Raw genomic sequence first — 18,083 nt, forward strand, 5'->3', positions numbered from 1 at the left:
CTGCCCCATCTGTCTGAGCTGTTTTTTCATGCCCTAGTTCACTAGTTCTGTTACGTCAGCTGACACACAGACCAGCCTGCACCTAGGGAGGATGAGGCCAATTATTATGTCTTGGATTCACAGCTGTCAAAAAGGGATAAAACTCGCAATATCACGATAATAATGTCAATACTGAGACTCTAAAAAGGTCTATGGTGATGAAAGACAGCAGCCATTACTGCTTCCCATATCTTACTCACACCTGTGAGCGTCAGAATAGTCATCGCATTTTAAGAATTTTAACAAGCTAGGGGTAAAGGATGAAATAGTTTTCAATTAGTTCTCCCTATTTGTGGGAGAGCCTTCTTTGAGTCCATTGTAGATAATCTAATAAAAGTTACATGTACAGAATTCTAAGGCACACTATTAATAAATGTCTATATTCTGGTCTATTTTCATACATAAGGCGCACCGGCCGATATACTGCTCCAGCAATGCTAGCTGGGGTTTGCAGCAGTCTAAAGGCCAATAACACTCACCTCCAAATGGCAAAATAGTTAGCACTTAGCCTGCTAGCCAGGATTAAAAGCAGGCTACAGTCCAATTATACTCACCTCTGAAAGGTGAAAGAGCTAGCGCTTAGTGGTTAGCAGCTAATGCTGCTCCAGCAGTGATAGCCGGGGGTTGGCAGCAGGCTACAGGCCGATAATACTCACCTCTAAGCGGCAAAAGAGCTAGTGTGGTTAGCGGCTGCTGCTAATACTGCTCCAGCCTCGGTTCCTCGGGCTAAACTAAAACTTGTTTATAACGCTGTACTTTAGTGGAGTGGTTTTCTGCCCCTTACAAACTGACTGGTAAAATTCATATGTAAAGTGGATTATAAGTTTTGTCAATAGACCAGTTCTAAAATATATATATATATATATATATATATATATATATATATATATATATATATATATATATGTTTATTTGTCAGGGGGTATTGTTCGCCTCAGTCATTAAACTAGTAGATTAATAAAATAATTAAATAATAATATCATTCAAAGTATAGGCAGATTTACTACTTGAACGGTTGCATTTTGTGAACACCTGATCATATTTGCCACACCATCAAGAAAATACTTATGGCTGTTCAGGAGAAACCAAAGTTCATATCGCTGCTGTCCAATGAAAAACATTTCATAACATCTCAATTTTGTAAATTTTTAGTTCACTACATAATCTGAACAGACAAACGGTCCCTTACACTTTTATTTTTCTCTCCTGTAAAGTTGCTGTTTTGAAGATAAGTGTTTTTCATTGGACAGCGACGATATATGATCCAATTATTGCTTTGTTATGCAAGTGTATTTAATAAGGAAGATTCTGTTTTATTGATTTGCAATTTGTGCATGTAGAGACTTTCCCACCTGAATGTCTGGAGCAGACTCGTGTGCTACAGTGTATACATTAGGTTTGGTTAGTTTTGGTTTCACACTGCAATTTAGTGACTGAATGGACAGAGGAACTTTCTGACATCTTGTCATTATCACCCGCGTGACTGCGTCTCTCTATACTTTACATTAATTGTTTTGTAGAATTTGGTCAGTGAGTTGCTTTTTTTCTAGGTGTTGTACTGAACACCTGCATCACTTGGTATAATAAGTGTATTAAAACAGTTTCCCTTTTATTTAATTTTTTTCAGATTCCTTTTATTTTTGTTTAGAAATAAGAGTTAATCTACAGTAACAGTAGATATATGAATCACCAGCATCGCCTAAGCATTTGCATTTACATGGCTGTGCGACATGCCTGTGCACCAAGGGGAGTTGGACTCCAGCAAAACGCCAGTTCTTTTTTTCTTTGGTTTGGACTGTAATTAGTCTGAGTTTAAACTGTCAAAAAAGTGCTTTCACTCTGCAGACAAACCATGGTTTCATGGTTCATGGTTCATCACCAAATCTGCCGTTACTGCTATTATTTTAGGCCTTTCATGCTACACTTGTAATGTGACCTATATCTTATATTTGTCTGAACGTTTCACGCTTCTGAACTGATGCACATGCACAAATAAGCCTCGATTCACAAGCAGTTTCGGTTTTATCTTTGTCAGCATCACAGGAGCTATGAAGAAATTCAGGCTGACAGTTGGAGTTTATCACTGAGAATGAGTTCGAGCTCACTTTTGATGAAGTTTTTATTTCATTAGAAACAAAATCAGACATCACACTGAATATTTACCTTTTTACTCTTTTCTACACTGTGTGCTATTTTTCCTCCTCATTATTGTAAAGTGTATTTGGGTTTATGAAAGGCACTATATTAAGTGAAGAAATTAAAAATCTGATTATAAGATCATAAGAGCATAAGATGAACTGGATGAAACTGTAATTAAAAAAATAAACAGACTGCATACATAAAGCTGTAGGATACTGTTTAGATGGTGTCTTCATGGACTATCTTTAATGCTGTGTCTTCTCTACAGGATGGACGAGGCTTCGGGATTGGTGAGCTGGTTTGGGGGAAGCTACGAGGCTTTTCTTGGTGGCCTGGACGAATCGTGTCCTGGTGGATGACTGGACGAAGCCGAGCTGCTGAGGGAACCAGATGGGTCAAGTGGTTTGGTGATGGCAAATTCTCTGTGGTAGGTGTTTTCACAAGCACTGCAGGATTGTTAACTGGTACATACAGACATAGAAAAAAAAACATCACTTGAAACTGACAAACGTAAGGATAAATACAAATTTAATGAAAATTCAGCACTGTCCGTGGGCGGTCCCGAGTCCCATGGTTGAGGCCACAAACTCACTGGTTGTCGTAGACACCTAACATCTCTCTGAACAACTTGTATTTCTAAGGCTTTTCTTTTACTAGTTACTGCAGACAACAGAGGCTGAAAAACAGTTTCATGTGCAGCATGAGACCTATAATTTTATACGAAGAGCAAGGAAAAATGGATTTAAGCTGAAGGAGACCTTTAATTTGTGGTTCAACAGATTCATTTTTAAAAACCAAACCTACGGAACTAGCCTGGTCAAAAAGGATGGTAGCCTAAAATTTTGTTATTCAACCTTTTGAGGTAATCAGTGCAATCAAGTGATTTCAGTCATACTCTCAATGAGACTTCTGCACCTGTCCACAGGTTTTTTGGCCCACTCCTTGTGAACAAACTGCTCCCACTGTCTCAGATTTGAAGGGTGCCTTCTCTAGACTGCATGTTTCAGCTCTTGCCACAGATGTTTAACAGGATTTGTCCCTATGGTCAAATTATAATCTTTTTTAGGGGTCCAAGCCCCTTACATTAGTTTATTTTTCAAAATTATTCTGTTGAACCACAGTTCAAAAGCAATCTCTGATTATCTTTATTCTTATTCTTTTTGTTTTATTCATGATTACTTTTGTCAGTTTTAATTATTTTAATGACCATTATGAGCTTTCTTTCTTTAACAGAAAGGTACCAACAATTTTGTGTATCTGAAATGTATGGGTTTATTGATGGAATTCTGAAGTGCTGCAATTGACACTTGTCCTCCAGGTCTGTGTTGAGAAACTATTGCCTTTGAGTTCCTTCCACAATGCCTTTCACCAGCCAACTTACAACAAACAGCCAACATACAAGAAAGCCATCTATGAGGTGCTACAGGTAAGGCTTTATTACTATTTATGACTTCATTTTCTCTATTAATTAATCTGTTAACTGATTTTTCAATTAAGCTTTTAATCTAAATGATTAATTTCCTCCAAAGAGTAAAATCAATTTACAGCAATTTAAATTCCTTTTATTTTAACATGAACTGTATCATGTATAATGCATCATAAAACAGAAAGTAAGCCAAAATGTAGATATTAAAATGAAAAACTGTTGGTTTAAACTGTGCATTTCAGCATAAATAAGCTATTGAAACTCAGTGTACAAAACCTTCTATTAGTTATGTACCATTTTTAAGCACTCTATATTTTTGGCATATCATAAAATTGTCTGCATTTAGATATTTTAATGAAGGTATTTTGCAAATAATGAGAAAAAGCCTTTGCTGTTTGACCTGAAGTGTTTTTGTCACATGGGCCAAAACAAGGATGGACACTCGCAGATACCAATCAAACAATGTATTATCTAGGGGACTAGGCTTACAGTTATATTTAGAGAGAGACAGGGAAGAATATAATGTAGAATTGGGTATATATATATATGGGTAATCCAGAAGTTAAAAGGGCAAGGCAATAAGAGTAGTCAAAGTACACAAAATAGGTTAACAATGGTAAACAAACGATTAAAAGGGCAAAGCAAGAGAGTAGTCAAAAAACACAAAATGGGTCGGTAACAAAGGAAAACAATCAAAAGAAATGCGTTGTAGAAGATCTAACAAACTAGATTCAATATTTGGCAAGGAGCAAATGAAACAGAGGGGTATTTATACTAAACAGACCAGGTGTAAGCAATCAGAAGCTGGGAGAGCGTGAACACCATAGTGTCACGTGATCCACAGAGTCGGGAAAGTCCGAAGTGGGTGCATGCTGGGAATTGGAGTCTTTATTGTGTGAAACCAGAGTCCAGAGCAGGCAAACTGACAGTTTTAGAGATCTAAAAGGCTGAAGTAGAAACAATTAATAATAATTATTATAATAATAAAAGAATAAGAATAAGAATAAACAATGCATTAGCTTAATTTATTGATGTCATCACATTTTCAGCATCAACGTCAGAATTCTAAAATAGTGATGTGTGAGCTGTCTTTGTTATGCTTCTGTTATTTTCACTCTGTTGATTGCTCAAGACTCTTCTGCAGAACTTGTGTTTGTCTAATTGTTTCTGCCGTTGTTTCGCAGGAAGCCTGCAGTCGAGCAGGAAAAGTGTTCATCACGTGCCCTGAGAGTGACAACACTGACACTTCTAAGTCAGTAGACATGCAAAACAAGCAGATGATTGAATGGGCCATGACAGGATTCCAGCCCACTGGCCCTAAAGGCCTGGAGCCACCTGAAGGTAAACACTACTGCCACCATCTCCTATTGAAAGTACAGGAAGCATGAAGTAAAAACACATGCCTGAACAAGTGAAGGCACATCTGTGGAAAAAAGTCAGATCTGTTGCATGCGTTTAAATGTTTGTAGCTTTTAGATTTTTCTGAATGTGTGCATAAATATGACCTTAAACCTAAATCAAACAAGCAAACTAATCAAATTAGATTTTTTATTAAGGAAAATGGTCCAGTATTACATATCTGAGTCGCAAAAATATGTTAACCATTACTTTTAATATCTTGTGTGACCTATTTGTGCAGCAGCAGCTGTAAATAAATATTTTCCTTAAATTTGCTGGTTTAATTCAGAATATATTGTTTCATCAGTGATGGTAGGGCTCCTTAGATGCCTTTAGATGCAGCAAAACTGGCAAAACCATGATACCATGATTCAGAGAGCAGTGGTTTTCTTCCTGCAACCCTGTCGTGCACGCCATTGTTGTTCACTGTTCTTGTTCCTGATAGTGAACTCATTTACATTACATTAGTCAATGTAATAAAGACCTGTAGTTGATTAGAAGTTACATTAGATTGCTTTGTGACTTTGTTGACTGTTACACCCCTTGCTCTTGCAGTGGTGTTTGTTGGTTGACCACTCCTGAGAAAGGTGATATTGGTCTTGAATTTCTTTCATTTGAACTCTTCAGAGATGGTTTTGTAACATTTTTCACCCTTATAAGCATCAACAATTCTTCTTTTGAGCTCATCAGAAAACTCATTTGTTTGTGCAGTAATACTGAATAAATACTGTTATTCCTAAAGGGTCCTATACGATTTGTACTTACAGATATGTAAAATTGAATTGTTTTTCTTGATAAGTAAATTTCGACGTGTAATTAGGACTTGTGTGAAAATCTAGCAAAGGGAAATTTAGGCAGACATACAGCAAAGTATTCAAGATTCATAAACTTTTAAGCACCATGGTGTGTTATTAATCAAATTAACCATGAACTATAGTCTATTTGTAACGTAGTCCATGAATAGACGTTTATGTTAAATTGGGATTTTCATAGCTGTTAGCTTTTCATAGCAATTTTCTGCGTTTCTTAAGCAAATACTGACAGAAACCTTTGTCCTGGATGCCTGTATACATACTGGCATACATTTCCTGGAATGAATTACTGCTGCTTTAAAACCATTCCTCAAACATTCCTGACAGCCTGATTCACACACTAATCTGTAGTTTGATCCTTTAGCCTATTTTTTCCTGATTTTGCTGACTGGGCTCTTTTCAGAGGATCGTAACCCGTATAAGGAAGTGTACCCTGAGATGTGGGTGGAGCCCGAAGCTGCGGCCTACATGCCACCACTGGCGAAGAAGCCCCGCAAGAGCACGAACGTGGAGAAGCCCAAGGTTAAAGACATCGTTGACGAGAGAACTCGAGGTGAACTTCCACTCTCACTGAGCCACACAGAGCCAAGGAGTTCAATGAGTTCACATCCACACACACACACACACACACACACACACACACACACCACAGACACGCGCATAAGTACATAAACACTAACACTCTCCTGTAATCAGGATTATCAGCTTCATCTCGTAAGCTCTCCAGAGTAAACACTACATGCTAAACGTCATATAGGGAATTACAGGACGAGTCGGCCACTCTAATCACTGTTTCTCTTTTATTTATTTTTTATATTTTCTTCAGAGAGGCTCGTCTACGAAGTGCGACAGAAGTGTAGGAACATTGAAGGTATTTACGACGGGCTCTTCTCTCTTGTAATGAGTATCCCATGAACTCCATGGCATTCCCTCTGGGACACTCTGACCCTGCCGTCTTGATTGTTTACCCACAGATATCTGCATCTCCTGTGGAACGCTGAATGTTTCTCTGGAGCACCCGCTCTTCACCGGAGGAATGTGCCAAAGCTGTAAGGTAGCCAGCAAGCCCTTATTTGTTGCTTGAGTGTACACTATATGTCCAAATGTTTCCTTCTAATTAATGCATTCAGCAACTTTAATTATGACTGTTTTCACACAGCAGGCAAAGTAGCCCAAATCCAATGTCATTGTGAGCTGTGTCTGACATGTGTCTGAACAGTACACACTGTGCTTCTGATGCACAAAAACATAATTCTTTTTTTTTTTTTTGGTATTTTACAAGTTACAAGGGTCAGTTTCTTCCTTGCCAGAATCACAGAAGCAGCATTAATTAATTAACCATAATTAATTGCACATTATTTAGAAATGTACACTGTTTTGTTTTGCACCTTTAAAGTTTTTTTAACTTTAGATATAAAGGAGAACTTCGGTGTAAAATTGACTTTTGGTTTAGTAAAACATGATAAAAAAGTACCTACCTTTGATGAACAGCACACATCCATTCTCCCACAGCGTTCCGAGATCCAGAAATTTTAACAGTTTGTCCGAACACCCTTTAGACTGGGTGACACGGGGCATAATTTGCCCCGGTAAATCGCTTTTTCCACAGTCATCTTAAAAAGTGCACAAGAAGCTTATTAGAAGCTTATTTACATTCTATAACGCTAGCTTCAGCTGCGAGCGCCGCCATTACTCCTGTCTCCGGCTACTACGTAGCAGCCGGTGCCAGAAGCAATGTTAGATGTTAGAAGTGTTTTTTTTATAGGCCTCTTGAGCACTTTTTAAGCTATTAATGCCTTGTTTTAAATGTCAGGGCTCTCTGAATTTTAGCAAGAAATTGTGGAGCCACTTTGAGCCTGGATAACGGTGGAAAAAGTGATTTATCAGGGCAATTTATGCCCTGTGTCACCCAGTCTGAAGGGCATTTGGACAAACTGTTAAAATTTCTGGATCTCGGAATTCTGTGGGAGAACAAATGTGTGCTATTCATCAAAGGTAAGTACTTTTTATCATGTTTTACTACACCAAAATTCCATTTTACACCGGAGTTCTCATTTAAGCTCTATTTATTTTCCTTTTATGCTGCGGTCACATTCTGTGGCCACATTTGGTTATTTTATTCGAAACATTGAGGGCCCTATTTTAGCATTCTATAGGGGAGCTGTTAACTGTGCACCGGACAGCTTGATTTAGGGCGTGTCCTATGATAATTATGGGAAAGAAAATGTTGTGCTACTCAAAACTCAAAAATCATAATTGTGTTTTGGGCATGATGTGAAATAAACTTGCCATTCCCTTTAAGAGCCAAAGTGACTTTGATTTGTTGGTATTTTAATGGCATAGAGCTTCTGTGCTTCTGAGCAGTGGAAACTGACCTGCGTGTTTATGTGCATGTTATACCAAGATAGCAATGAACTTGTGACTGATGACTGTTGTCTAGGCCTTTTTCAGTCAGTGGTGCACCTGTGTTTTCTAATGCCAAGATAGCAATAGCCCAAAAATTTACCTAGACACATCTCACTTCTAGAACACGACACCCACAGGCATAGATATATTCACAAGCACCTTTGCTATTAAAATGACACAGATGGAAGGCATGAATATATTGTTGGTGGGGTGTAAGATTAATAAATAATTTAATTAATGACAAGCTGCACGACCGGGATTTTAAGCAATCAATCTCCCGATCATAGTGGCAGCAGTTTAGACCGCTGGACCACTCAGCGCTTGTCACTGCATTCAATTAAAATCCTCACAGTGATCCTTCAAAAAGATGCTACTAGTAGAAATCTTGTATCTAGTTAAACACTCTTGATTTGGACGAAACAGTAAACAAGTGTCCCAATACTTTTGTCCATACAATGTAGTACCGTACTTTTCATAATATAAGCTGCACTTAAAATCCTTTTATTTTCCCAAAAATCATCAGTTCTTCTTAAAATCCAATGTTAGCATTAGCCGCTAACCATGCTAAGCACTAGCTCTTTCACTGTTTAGAGTTGGACAAACTAGCTAATATTGCCCTGGAACATCACCGGAACATGCAGGGTTCCTCAGTGTAGCTCTGTCGGGTGGCATTTATGTCCCGCTAGCGGTTAGCCACTAATGCTAATGCTGCTGCACTCAGCCTTAGTGGAAATTTGGAAATTAAAGGTTACTGTGAATAAACAGAAGCGCTTTACTCACCCAAATAAACAGTTTCAGAAGAGAAATCTGTGTAGAAGCAAATGGTTTCTTTAAGAATTATAGTTTTGTTTACTTAACTTAGCTTTACTTAACTTAGTTACCCCCCCCCCACCACCACCCAGCGGTGTGACCTGCTGAATTAGAAGGAACACATGGCGACACCCCTGTTTTCTTACTAGTGCAGCATAATGCATTTTATAATCTGGCGTGTCTTATGTATGAAAAAAGACCAGAAAATATATGTTCATTGATAGTGCACCTTAATCCATAATCAGGTGTGCCTGAAAATATATGGTATATTGAACATTCAGTGTGGCAGCACTGTGGTATAGCAGTATATACAGTAGGACAAATCACTGCCCACACTGAGCACGTTTGCTTTGCTTTGCTTTTATAACAGGTGTCAGTTCACTCGTTATGACACCATTTTATGGCATGATTAGTTCCCATCAGCACTGCTGGAGTTTATAGCCGTGTAATAAAACATGACCATAGGTTTGTGAATCACTTGAGCATAATTAAACCCAACATGAGCTTTCTCAGTAAAGCAGAATGCTGATGTGTTTCAGAACTGCTTCCTTGAGTGTGCGTACCAGTATGATGACGATGGTTACCAGTCTTACTGCACTATCTGCTGTGGCGGGAGGGAAGTCCTCATGTGTGGAAACAACAACTGCTGCAGGTGCAACATCCACCACTATAGACGGTTCATTTCATATTAACTGATCAGCCTACAGGTCCTTTGAACTGAGATAATTCATGATAATTCAAGTGTCTCTTCAAGTGTGTGACATTCACAAATGCCAAGTATGCACAATTAGTATTATCTAGGACTGAGAGTTGGCAATATGATATATTTCATGATACAAGGTTTAGGAAACAATATATTGTGATTCTGTACAGAAGGCAATGTACAACTATTAAGTAAAAAGTTTAAAATATAAAAAACAAACCATCATAAAGACGCTGTTAAAAAATAAATTCAAAAAAGGTAACTTTCTGTCAGTAGGAATGCCAGAAAACAACCACTTTTCTACAGGCATACGTGCTGACATGTTTTTTTCACACATTTCTTACATATTCTTTAGTTGACAATTTTCTTGCAGTATTTTGTCACAGATATTAAAGAATGAGAGGGTGAACCAAATCGGAAACTGAAAATAAACATTAAACAAGAGAAACAAACTGACTAGACTACAACAACCAGACAAGAAACATTAAAACAACAGGAATTTTTCTGAGAACAGAGAACAAATTGAAAAAAAAAAAACCAATAAACTAACATAGCGTGCACAAGACCAGACAAAGGTGAACTAAAACAAAGGGACTATATATGAACAGACAAGATACACCTGGGGAAGATAACAAGGGGGCTGGTTTAGAAAGGAAAAACAGGTGGGAACACTAATGATAAGACAAAACCGAGCCATGTGCTATAAAAGCACATGGTGAGAAAAACAAGCAAGAAAACAAAACAGGAACAGAGAAAAACAAAAAAGAAGAACGCATAACAGACTAGGACTTTATAATATACTAATTTTGTAAACAATGTTGAGAGTTGATTCAGTATTGCAAAACTTAATATTGTGATAAAAACTTGCATTAACCTTTTCTTACACTCTTAATATTAGGCCTTAGAAATCGACAATTCTTGTTGTTTTCTGTTTCACTTTTACAGTATAACCAATATCTATACAGTAAGTAGAACTTCAGGAATTTAGATAGATTTGTGAGATTTTAGATTTAGACATCAGCAACTCTCTATGTTGATGTCTGTGTGCAGGTGTTTCTGTGTAGAGTGTGTGGATCTGCTGGTGGGACCAGGTGCAGCACAGGCAGCTATAAAGGAGGACCCATGGAACTGCTATATGTGTGGTCAGAAGCCCCAGTTCGGTCTGCTAGAGCGCCGGGCTGACTGGCCAAGCCGCCTGCAGCGCTTCTTCGCCAACAACCACGACCAGGACTTTGTAAGTGGCACACAGCATGCAAACCAACACGCAAATTTTCTCATTAAAAAAAATGCATCATCGTAACAGTCAAAACGAAAACTGTGATTAAAAACCAGGGTTATAACACCAAATATTGATTTCTGAACTCTTAAAACATTATGAATATGAACTTGTTTTCTTTGCATTATTTGAGGTCTGAAAGTGCTGCATCTTTTTTGTCATTTCTTCTGCAAATAAATGCTCAGTATTGACAATATTTTCATTGAAATTTGGGAGAAATGTTGTCTGTAGTTTATAGAATAAAACAACAATGTACATTTTACTCAAACATATACCTATAAATAGCAAAATCAGAGAAACTGATTCAGAAAGTTTTTCCATAGCTGTGAATTGCATATGGCCCTTAAGGGAAAAAATATTGATATTATTAAATATTTAGTGGTAAAAAGTGGTATGATGCTTGTATGATGTATTGTTACCTCTGTTACCTGTGAAAAGAAAATGTGGGATTTTCTAAATTTACAAGAATCCCATTCCATGGGATGGGGGGGGGGGTGTTCCTGAGAATTATATTATGAAATTTGATATTTTCTAAAGACCTGTACTGTGAGAAAGAGGAATAGTGTCTTGTGCAGACGGCCAGTGAGCCAGAAGAACTATCAAATAGTTGTCAGTTCACGGCACGCAGCATTGCATTATGAGGCAAGCCTAAACAACGTACCTTTCTGGCCGACAACAACTTCCTTCTGCTGAAAGGTTTAACATTAACACGTGGTGAAGGGAGTATCACCCATGAAGTTAAAAGCAAGACGTCTTTAAGCTCTTTTGGGGAAAAGGTTATGCTCCACCTGTGCTGCAGTGCTGGAGGCTCAAGGACTTCATATGTATTTTACATTGTCATGAATTTATGGATTAGGAAACCTTAACCTCTGACCACTTCTCCATTACCACTGGAGACATGTAACAATGGAGCCTTGTCACTGGGAATGAGTTACTGTACAGGGCTCAGAAAATATATACAGACAGGTGCTCCTTCATCACAAAGCTCCCTCTCTTTCTCTCTCTCTCTCTCTTTCTCTGTCTTTGTCTCTTTTCAGGAACCCCCAAAGCTATACCCTCCAGTTTTAGCAGAGAAGAGAAGGCCTATTCGTGTCCTATCACTTTTTGACGGCATCGCCACAGGTTGGAAGAATCTCTACCCTCTTGTTTTTTAACTGTCTGCACAGCACTGATCACATTACAGCCTTTCTGGCTTTTAAAGCTCTGTTTGTTTGGAATATGCAGGTTACCCATTCATAGTACAGTAAAATTACTGCATTCCTCCTAAGGATCATGTTCAATATTAAGTAACACAATGTATGTAAGAAATGGGTGCCCGTACAATACAGTTCTTGGCTAGTTTTTCTATAGTCTTGAAGACATGAATACACAAAAGAGTGTCATTTTATACAGCATACAGACAAACACGTTACTAAAAATAACATACCCTATTTTTCGCACTATAAGGCACATCAGATTATAAGGTGCATTATGAATGAACGTCTTTTTTTCGGTCTATTTTTATACATAAGGCGCACTGGATTGTAAGGCGCATTATGCGACACTAGAAAGGAACGGGGGTGTCGCCATGTTTTCCTTCTAATTCAGCAGGTCTCGCTGCTGGATGGCGAGACCTGTAAAGCTGAGCTAAGTTAAGTAAACAAAACTGTAATTCTTAAAAAAAAAACATTTTCTTTTAAAATAAGCACTGAATGTTAATCTACACGGATTTCTCTCCTAAAAATATTATTTGGGTGTGTAAAGCACCTCTGTTTATTTAAAGTAAGCTTAGATTTCCAGATTTACACTAAGGCTAGCCACAGTTAGCTTTAACACGGTAAACGTGCAGACTACAATTCGATAATACTCTGAGCAGTAAAGAGCTAGCGCTTAGCAAGTAATGCTAATGTTGCTCTGTTTATTTGTGTTAGTAAAGCGTTTCTGCTTATTTACAGTAAACTCAGATTTCCAGATTTCCACTAAGTCTAGCCACGATTAATGGCTAATGCCACCCGACAGTGCTACACTGAGGAACCCTGAGTTTTTCGATTAGCCAGGGCGATATTAGCTAGTGGTTCGTCCAACTTAGCTTGTTTTAACACGATATTTGCACATACTACAGGCCGATAATACTCTGAACAGTAACCCAGCAGTGCTAGCTGGTTTAGCAGCAGGCTAAAGTCCAATAATACTTACCTCTGAAGGGTAAAAGTGCTAACTAGTGCTTAGCGTGGTTAGCGGCTAATGCTAATGCTGCTCCAGCAGTGCTAGCCGGGGTTAGCAGCAGGCTACAGTCCGATAACACTAACCTCTAAACAGCAGAAGAGCTAGTGCTTAGCGCGCTTATGTGCTAATGCTAATACTTCTACAGTCTTGAGTCTCGGTGCTGGAGAGCTAAACTGAAACTCCTGTATAACGCTGTACTTCAGCTGAGTGATTGTACTGCTCCTTAAAACCTGACTGGTAAAATTCATACATAAGGTGCACCAGATCATAAGGCTCACTGTAGATTTTTTGGGGAAAGAAAGGATTTTAAGTGTGCCTTATAGTGTGAAAAATATACTAGATTACTGTTGATATTATTAGAATTTAAATTAGAATAGGAGTTTTGTGTACTCAGTATGTGTCTGTGTTTGTTTGTAAAGGGCTGCTGGTGCTTAAAGAGCTGGGCATTCAAGTGGAGCGGTATGTGGCCTCAGAGGTGTGCGAGGATTCCATCACTGTGGGTATTGTGCGACACCAGGGACGCATCATGTACGTCGGCGACGTGAGGAACGTCACACGCAAGCATGTGAGTCAACTTGCTGGTTTGATGGATGAACCAATAGTTTGGACACACCTTCTCACTTAATGTTTTTATTTCTTTTTTTTTTACCTACATTGTAAATGAATACTGAATTTATCCAGACTATGAAGGAACACATAAGGAATCATGTAGTAACTTAAAAGTGTTAAACAAACCAAAATACTCATAATACTCTGTGAAGCATTTAGGTGCTCTTATCTGGGGAGCTGTTTAACCTGTGTATTTTGAGGCTGGTAAATCTGATTAACTTACCCTGTGCAACAGAGTTAAGTATTAATCTTCCTTTCCTGAAGCGGCCCTGATAAGAGCCAGTTTCATCATAATGTTTTTGATAAAATAATTAAAAAACATTTAATGAATTTAATGTGTCCACACTTTTGACTTGTACTATATTAGCAGTAGACCAAATCATACAGTATGATACCAATTAGATACCGTGTATTACTTCAGTGGTGTAGTAGGTAATTTTTTTAAAATGGTAAAAATGATAAAGGAAAAAAGTATTACCTAGTAGAAGCATGTGGTTTATGAAATATTTTACAAGCATGCCTATTGACGTTGGTAAAAGCAGAATAGGTGTTTCCAATCTGTTTTCTAAAGTAATGCTTCAGCGTTAATCACATAAAGGTACATCAGTTGAACCCAAAAGGGCCTAAAATGCTAGTACTGCACTATTTAACTTTTGTAAAATGCACACAACATGGGTGACATACCAGAGTTTAAAAGAGGACACATTGTTGGTGCACGTCTTGCTGGCGCATCTGTAACCAAGACAGCAAATCTTTGTGATGTATCAAGAGCCACGGTATCCAGGGTAATGTCAGCATACCACCAAGAAGGACAAACCACATCCAACAGGATTAACTGTGGACTGTTACTGTTAGTTCTGTATCTCCCAGCTTGTCAACAAATGCATGTGTAAAGTGTGTCCAATTCAGGTTTCTCCAAGTGTGAGCACACTGAGTAACATTGTAACATACAAAAATTTTACGTGAGATTAAATAAAGGATGGTTGATTGAAATTCAAGTAATCTTTTTAACTTAATATGCTATTTTTCTGTCTGTCTATCTTTTTCTCTTTCTCTCTCTCTCTCTCTCTCTCTCTCTCTGGCTCACAGATACAAGAGTGGGGGCCGTTTGATCTTGTGATTGGTGGAAGCCCTTGTAACGATCTGTCCATAGTAAACCCAGCACGGAAAGGTCTCTATGGTAAAATGTGTTCGCATGCAAAAGCCTGAACTGCAGCCAGTGTTGATTGCTTATTATTAACCCTACTGTAACCATCGGTCCATGAAATCACTGACCGATTCAATATATCTCTGTTAATATCTTTGTGATAATACAAAGCAGAATTATGGTTCAAACATTTCCTGAATATGTAGAGTATGCACTTGTATCTTGAGCTTATCGTGAGATAAGTGTGCATGACTCAGATCTGTGGTTATGGGGATTTGAAAGAGGACTGAGATTTCCATCTCTCCCCATGCTAAAGAAGCGAGTCTAACCCTTTCAGTCACGCATAGAGAGATGTTTTTTTTTTCTAAATATCAGATTTATTGATATGGAGCAATTGTTAAACTGTTATACTAAGGCAGATTTAGGTTGTGCTTTTTTAGGTGCAGGGTCAAAGGTCATTTCTGATGTGTTTCCAGCATTATCTTTAACCGTTCCAGCATTACCCACTAACCGTGCTAAGCGCTAGCTTTTTTGCAGTTCATAAGTGAGTATATTGGACTGCAGTCTGTGTGTTTACCATGTTAAAACAAGCTACGTGGGACGAACCACTAGCTGATATCACCTTGGCTTACTGGAACACTCAGGGCTCCTCAGTGTAGACCACAAAATAGACGGTGTGCCTTACAGTGTGAAAAATACGGTATGTCAGCAAATATTGGTTTGAAATATTGTTCAAATCTAGGCATTGGCCCGATTGTAGGCATCAGCTGAGACCGATATAATTCTGATATCATCGTGGATCCCTAGTTCTTGCATCGTTTTGTGTTTTGAATTTTTTACCATCCACAAACATTTTGCATTTTCAGATAAAGTAGTGATTTTCTCTTTTAACACAATTGTGAAGTGAGAAAAGAACTAAGCTGAGGGTTTAATTCTTTAAATCCTAAGTTTAATGTTAATCAATTAGTCCGAAAAAGTCCAACAGGGCTCTATTTTGGGGCCTATGATATTGATGTTAATTATGACATGATGTAGTTATAAGGATGAAGAACTGAATTATGGGTTTACGTACAGTGTCTAGAGGGTTAAATGTAACTAGGAAGGCACTAACATCGTTAGTGGTTTCTTAAGTGTCAATTGGTTAGTTTAACACAAAACAGACAGATGCACAAATCCACGAATAATTAATTACATATGAAGGACAGAACAAGAGTAGTTTCTCAACTGCAGTGTATTGTCATGAAGATATTATTAATAGAAATATCTAAAAACATTAAATTTGACATGCTGTTTGTTGAGTTTGTGGACTGTAGAGGGTTAACAGCTGGTTGCTAGTTTGTCAGGTTTTATTTTTTTTCTTTTAGTGCTTTGATATAGGTCATGACTTTGCATGGCTTTTTTATATGCAAAGATGCGGTCTGAAGTGCTGTATGTATGACTGTGTTTTCTCTTTTTTCCTCTCCATCCTTTTCTCTTCTGTACACGCTCACTCACTTGTGGATGAAAAACACACTCAGAGGGCACTGGCCGGCTGTTTTTTGAGTTCTATCGGCTTTTACATGAGGCTCGTCCTAAACAGGGAGACGAGAGGCCGTTCTTCTGGCTGTTTGAGAACGTGGTGGCCATGGGTGTGAGCGACAAGAGGGACATCTCTCGCTTTTTGGAGGTATGTTTTGTAAATATAACAATAACAGCTGTGTAGATTGTGGTGATTGTGTTTGAGACTTTTATTTGCACACACAGACATATAAGTGCGTTAATAAAATTACTCAATTTTAAAGAGTTCCAGGATAGTGCATTTATGTGATGTGTATCAGTGAGTCATATAGTAATGGGTTTTTGCTGCCACCAAGTGGTAGACTTGTAGACCTGCAATATAAGACAAATATACAGCTCTGGAAAAGATTAAGAGACCACTTCAGTTTCTGAAGCAGTTTTTCTGATTTTGCTATTTATAGGTATATATGTTTGAGTAAAATAAACATTGTTGTTTCATTCTATAAATTATGGACATTTCTTCCAAATTCCAAATAAAAATATTGCCGTGCAGAAAATGAGAAATGGCTGAAATAACTGTAACGTGGGGAACAGACGGGAGGCGGATTTAAATGCGGGTAAGACCAATACTTTAATAAATAACAAATAAATAAATAAACAGACAGGGGAATAACGAATAAATATGTATACATGAACAAACAGGGAAAACCAACAAAGAGCTAAGCTAAACAGATAAGTGGCTAAACTAAACAGATAATAACTAAACATGGCTAGGGAATATAAACAGGGCTAAACACGTAAATATATACAAAATAAACAAAGAAACAAACAGGAAATAAATGTGACTAGAAATAAACAAGAGCGTGAAAATACAAACAACCAAGGAACAAGAAAAGAGCTATAATGTGAACGTGGCGAGACAGACAACAGGGGAAGGTGCAAAGACCGACGGCTAAACATGGACTAAACTGTGCTATAAATAGTAACAATAAACACTGAACACCTGGGGAAGGGGCGGAGCTACAAATTACACACACGTGATGGAAAAGTACTAGAGAAACACACTAGGAAACGGGGAAAACACAGGAAAACATAGCGAGGGCGTAACAATAACAAAAAAGGTGCAGAGCTTTCAGACCTCAACATAATGCAAAGAAAATAAGTTTATATTCATAAAGTTTTTAAGTTTTACTCTGGTTTTTAATCACAGTTTTGGATAACTTTATGCCACTCCTGGTGCAAAAATTCAAGCAGTTCAGCTTGGTTTGATGGCTTGTGATTTTCAATTTGGTAAAATCAAAGAAACTCATAATGTTTAAGTGGTCTCTTATTTTTTTCCAGTGCTGTATGTATTTATATAGAATAGGAGTGCTGAACCTGGAAATAATAAGGAATAAAATAGTAAAAAATAATAAATAAAATATCAATCATTAAATAAACATTTAATATAGATGAATAAAATATATATGTAAAAAGAAAAAAAAAAGTAAAACATTCTAAAAAAAAGGCCATAAAACAAATTGACACATAAAAAATAAAGAATTTATAAAATCTAAAATAAATAAGAAGATAATAGAAGTAAAAGTAAAGTAAAATAATAAGAAATGATAAAATGA

At 37.6% G+C, this 18,083-nt stretch overlaps 1 protein-coding gene across 8 annotated transcripts in view; it reads left to right on the forward strand.

The window, feature by feature from the left end:
• Positions 1-18,083, forward strand: part of dnmt3ab (DNA (cytosine-5-)-methyltransferase 3 alpha b) — a 92,391-nt gene that overhangs the window by 62,743 nt on the left and 11,565 nt on the right. For 7 of the 8 annotated variants that reach the window (XM_022672894.2, XM_022672893.2, XM_022672897.2 and 4 more), the window contains 12 exons: positions 2,447-2,605; positions 3,497-3,604; positions 4,789-4,945; positions 6,218-6,367; positions 6,641-6,685; positions 6,789-6,868; positions 9,570-9,682; positions 10,784-10,967; positions 12,047-12,131; positions 13,634-13,779; positions 14,913-15,003; positions 16,488-16,636. In XM_022672894.2, the coding sequence (XP_022528615.2) occupies positions 2,447-2,605; positions 3,497-3,604; positions 4,789-4,945; positions 6,218-6,367; positions 6,641-6,685; positions 6,789-6,868; positions 9,570-9,682; positions 10,784-10,967; positions 12,047-12,131; positions 13,634-13,779; positions 14,913-15,003; positions 16,488-16,636 (1,467 nt within the window). The remainder of the gene's footprint in view (positions 1-2,446; positions 2,606-3,496; positions 3,605-4,788; positions 4,946-6,217; positions 6,368-6,640; positions 6,686-6,788; positions 6,869-9,569; positions 9,683-10,783; positions 10,968-12,046; positions 12,132-13,633; positions 13,780-14,912; positions 15,004-16,487; positions 16,637-18,083) is intronic. The other variant, XM_022672895.2, reaches the window with a different exon arrangement.

This window comes from Astyanax mexicanus, chromosome 14 (genome assembly GCF_023375975.1).
Source record: "Astyanax mexicanus isolate ESR-SI-001 chromosome 14, AstMex3_surface, whole genome shotgun sequence".
Classification (NCBI taxonomy): Eukaryota; Metazoa; Chordata; class Actinopteri; order Characiformes; family Acestrorhamphidae; genus Astyanax; species Astyanax mexicanus.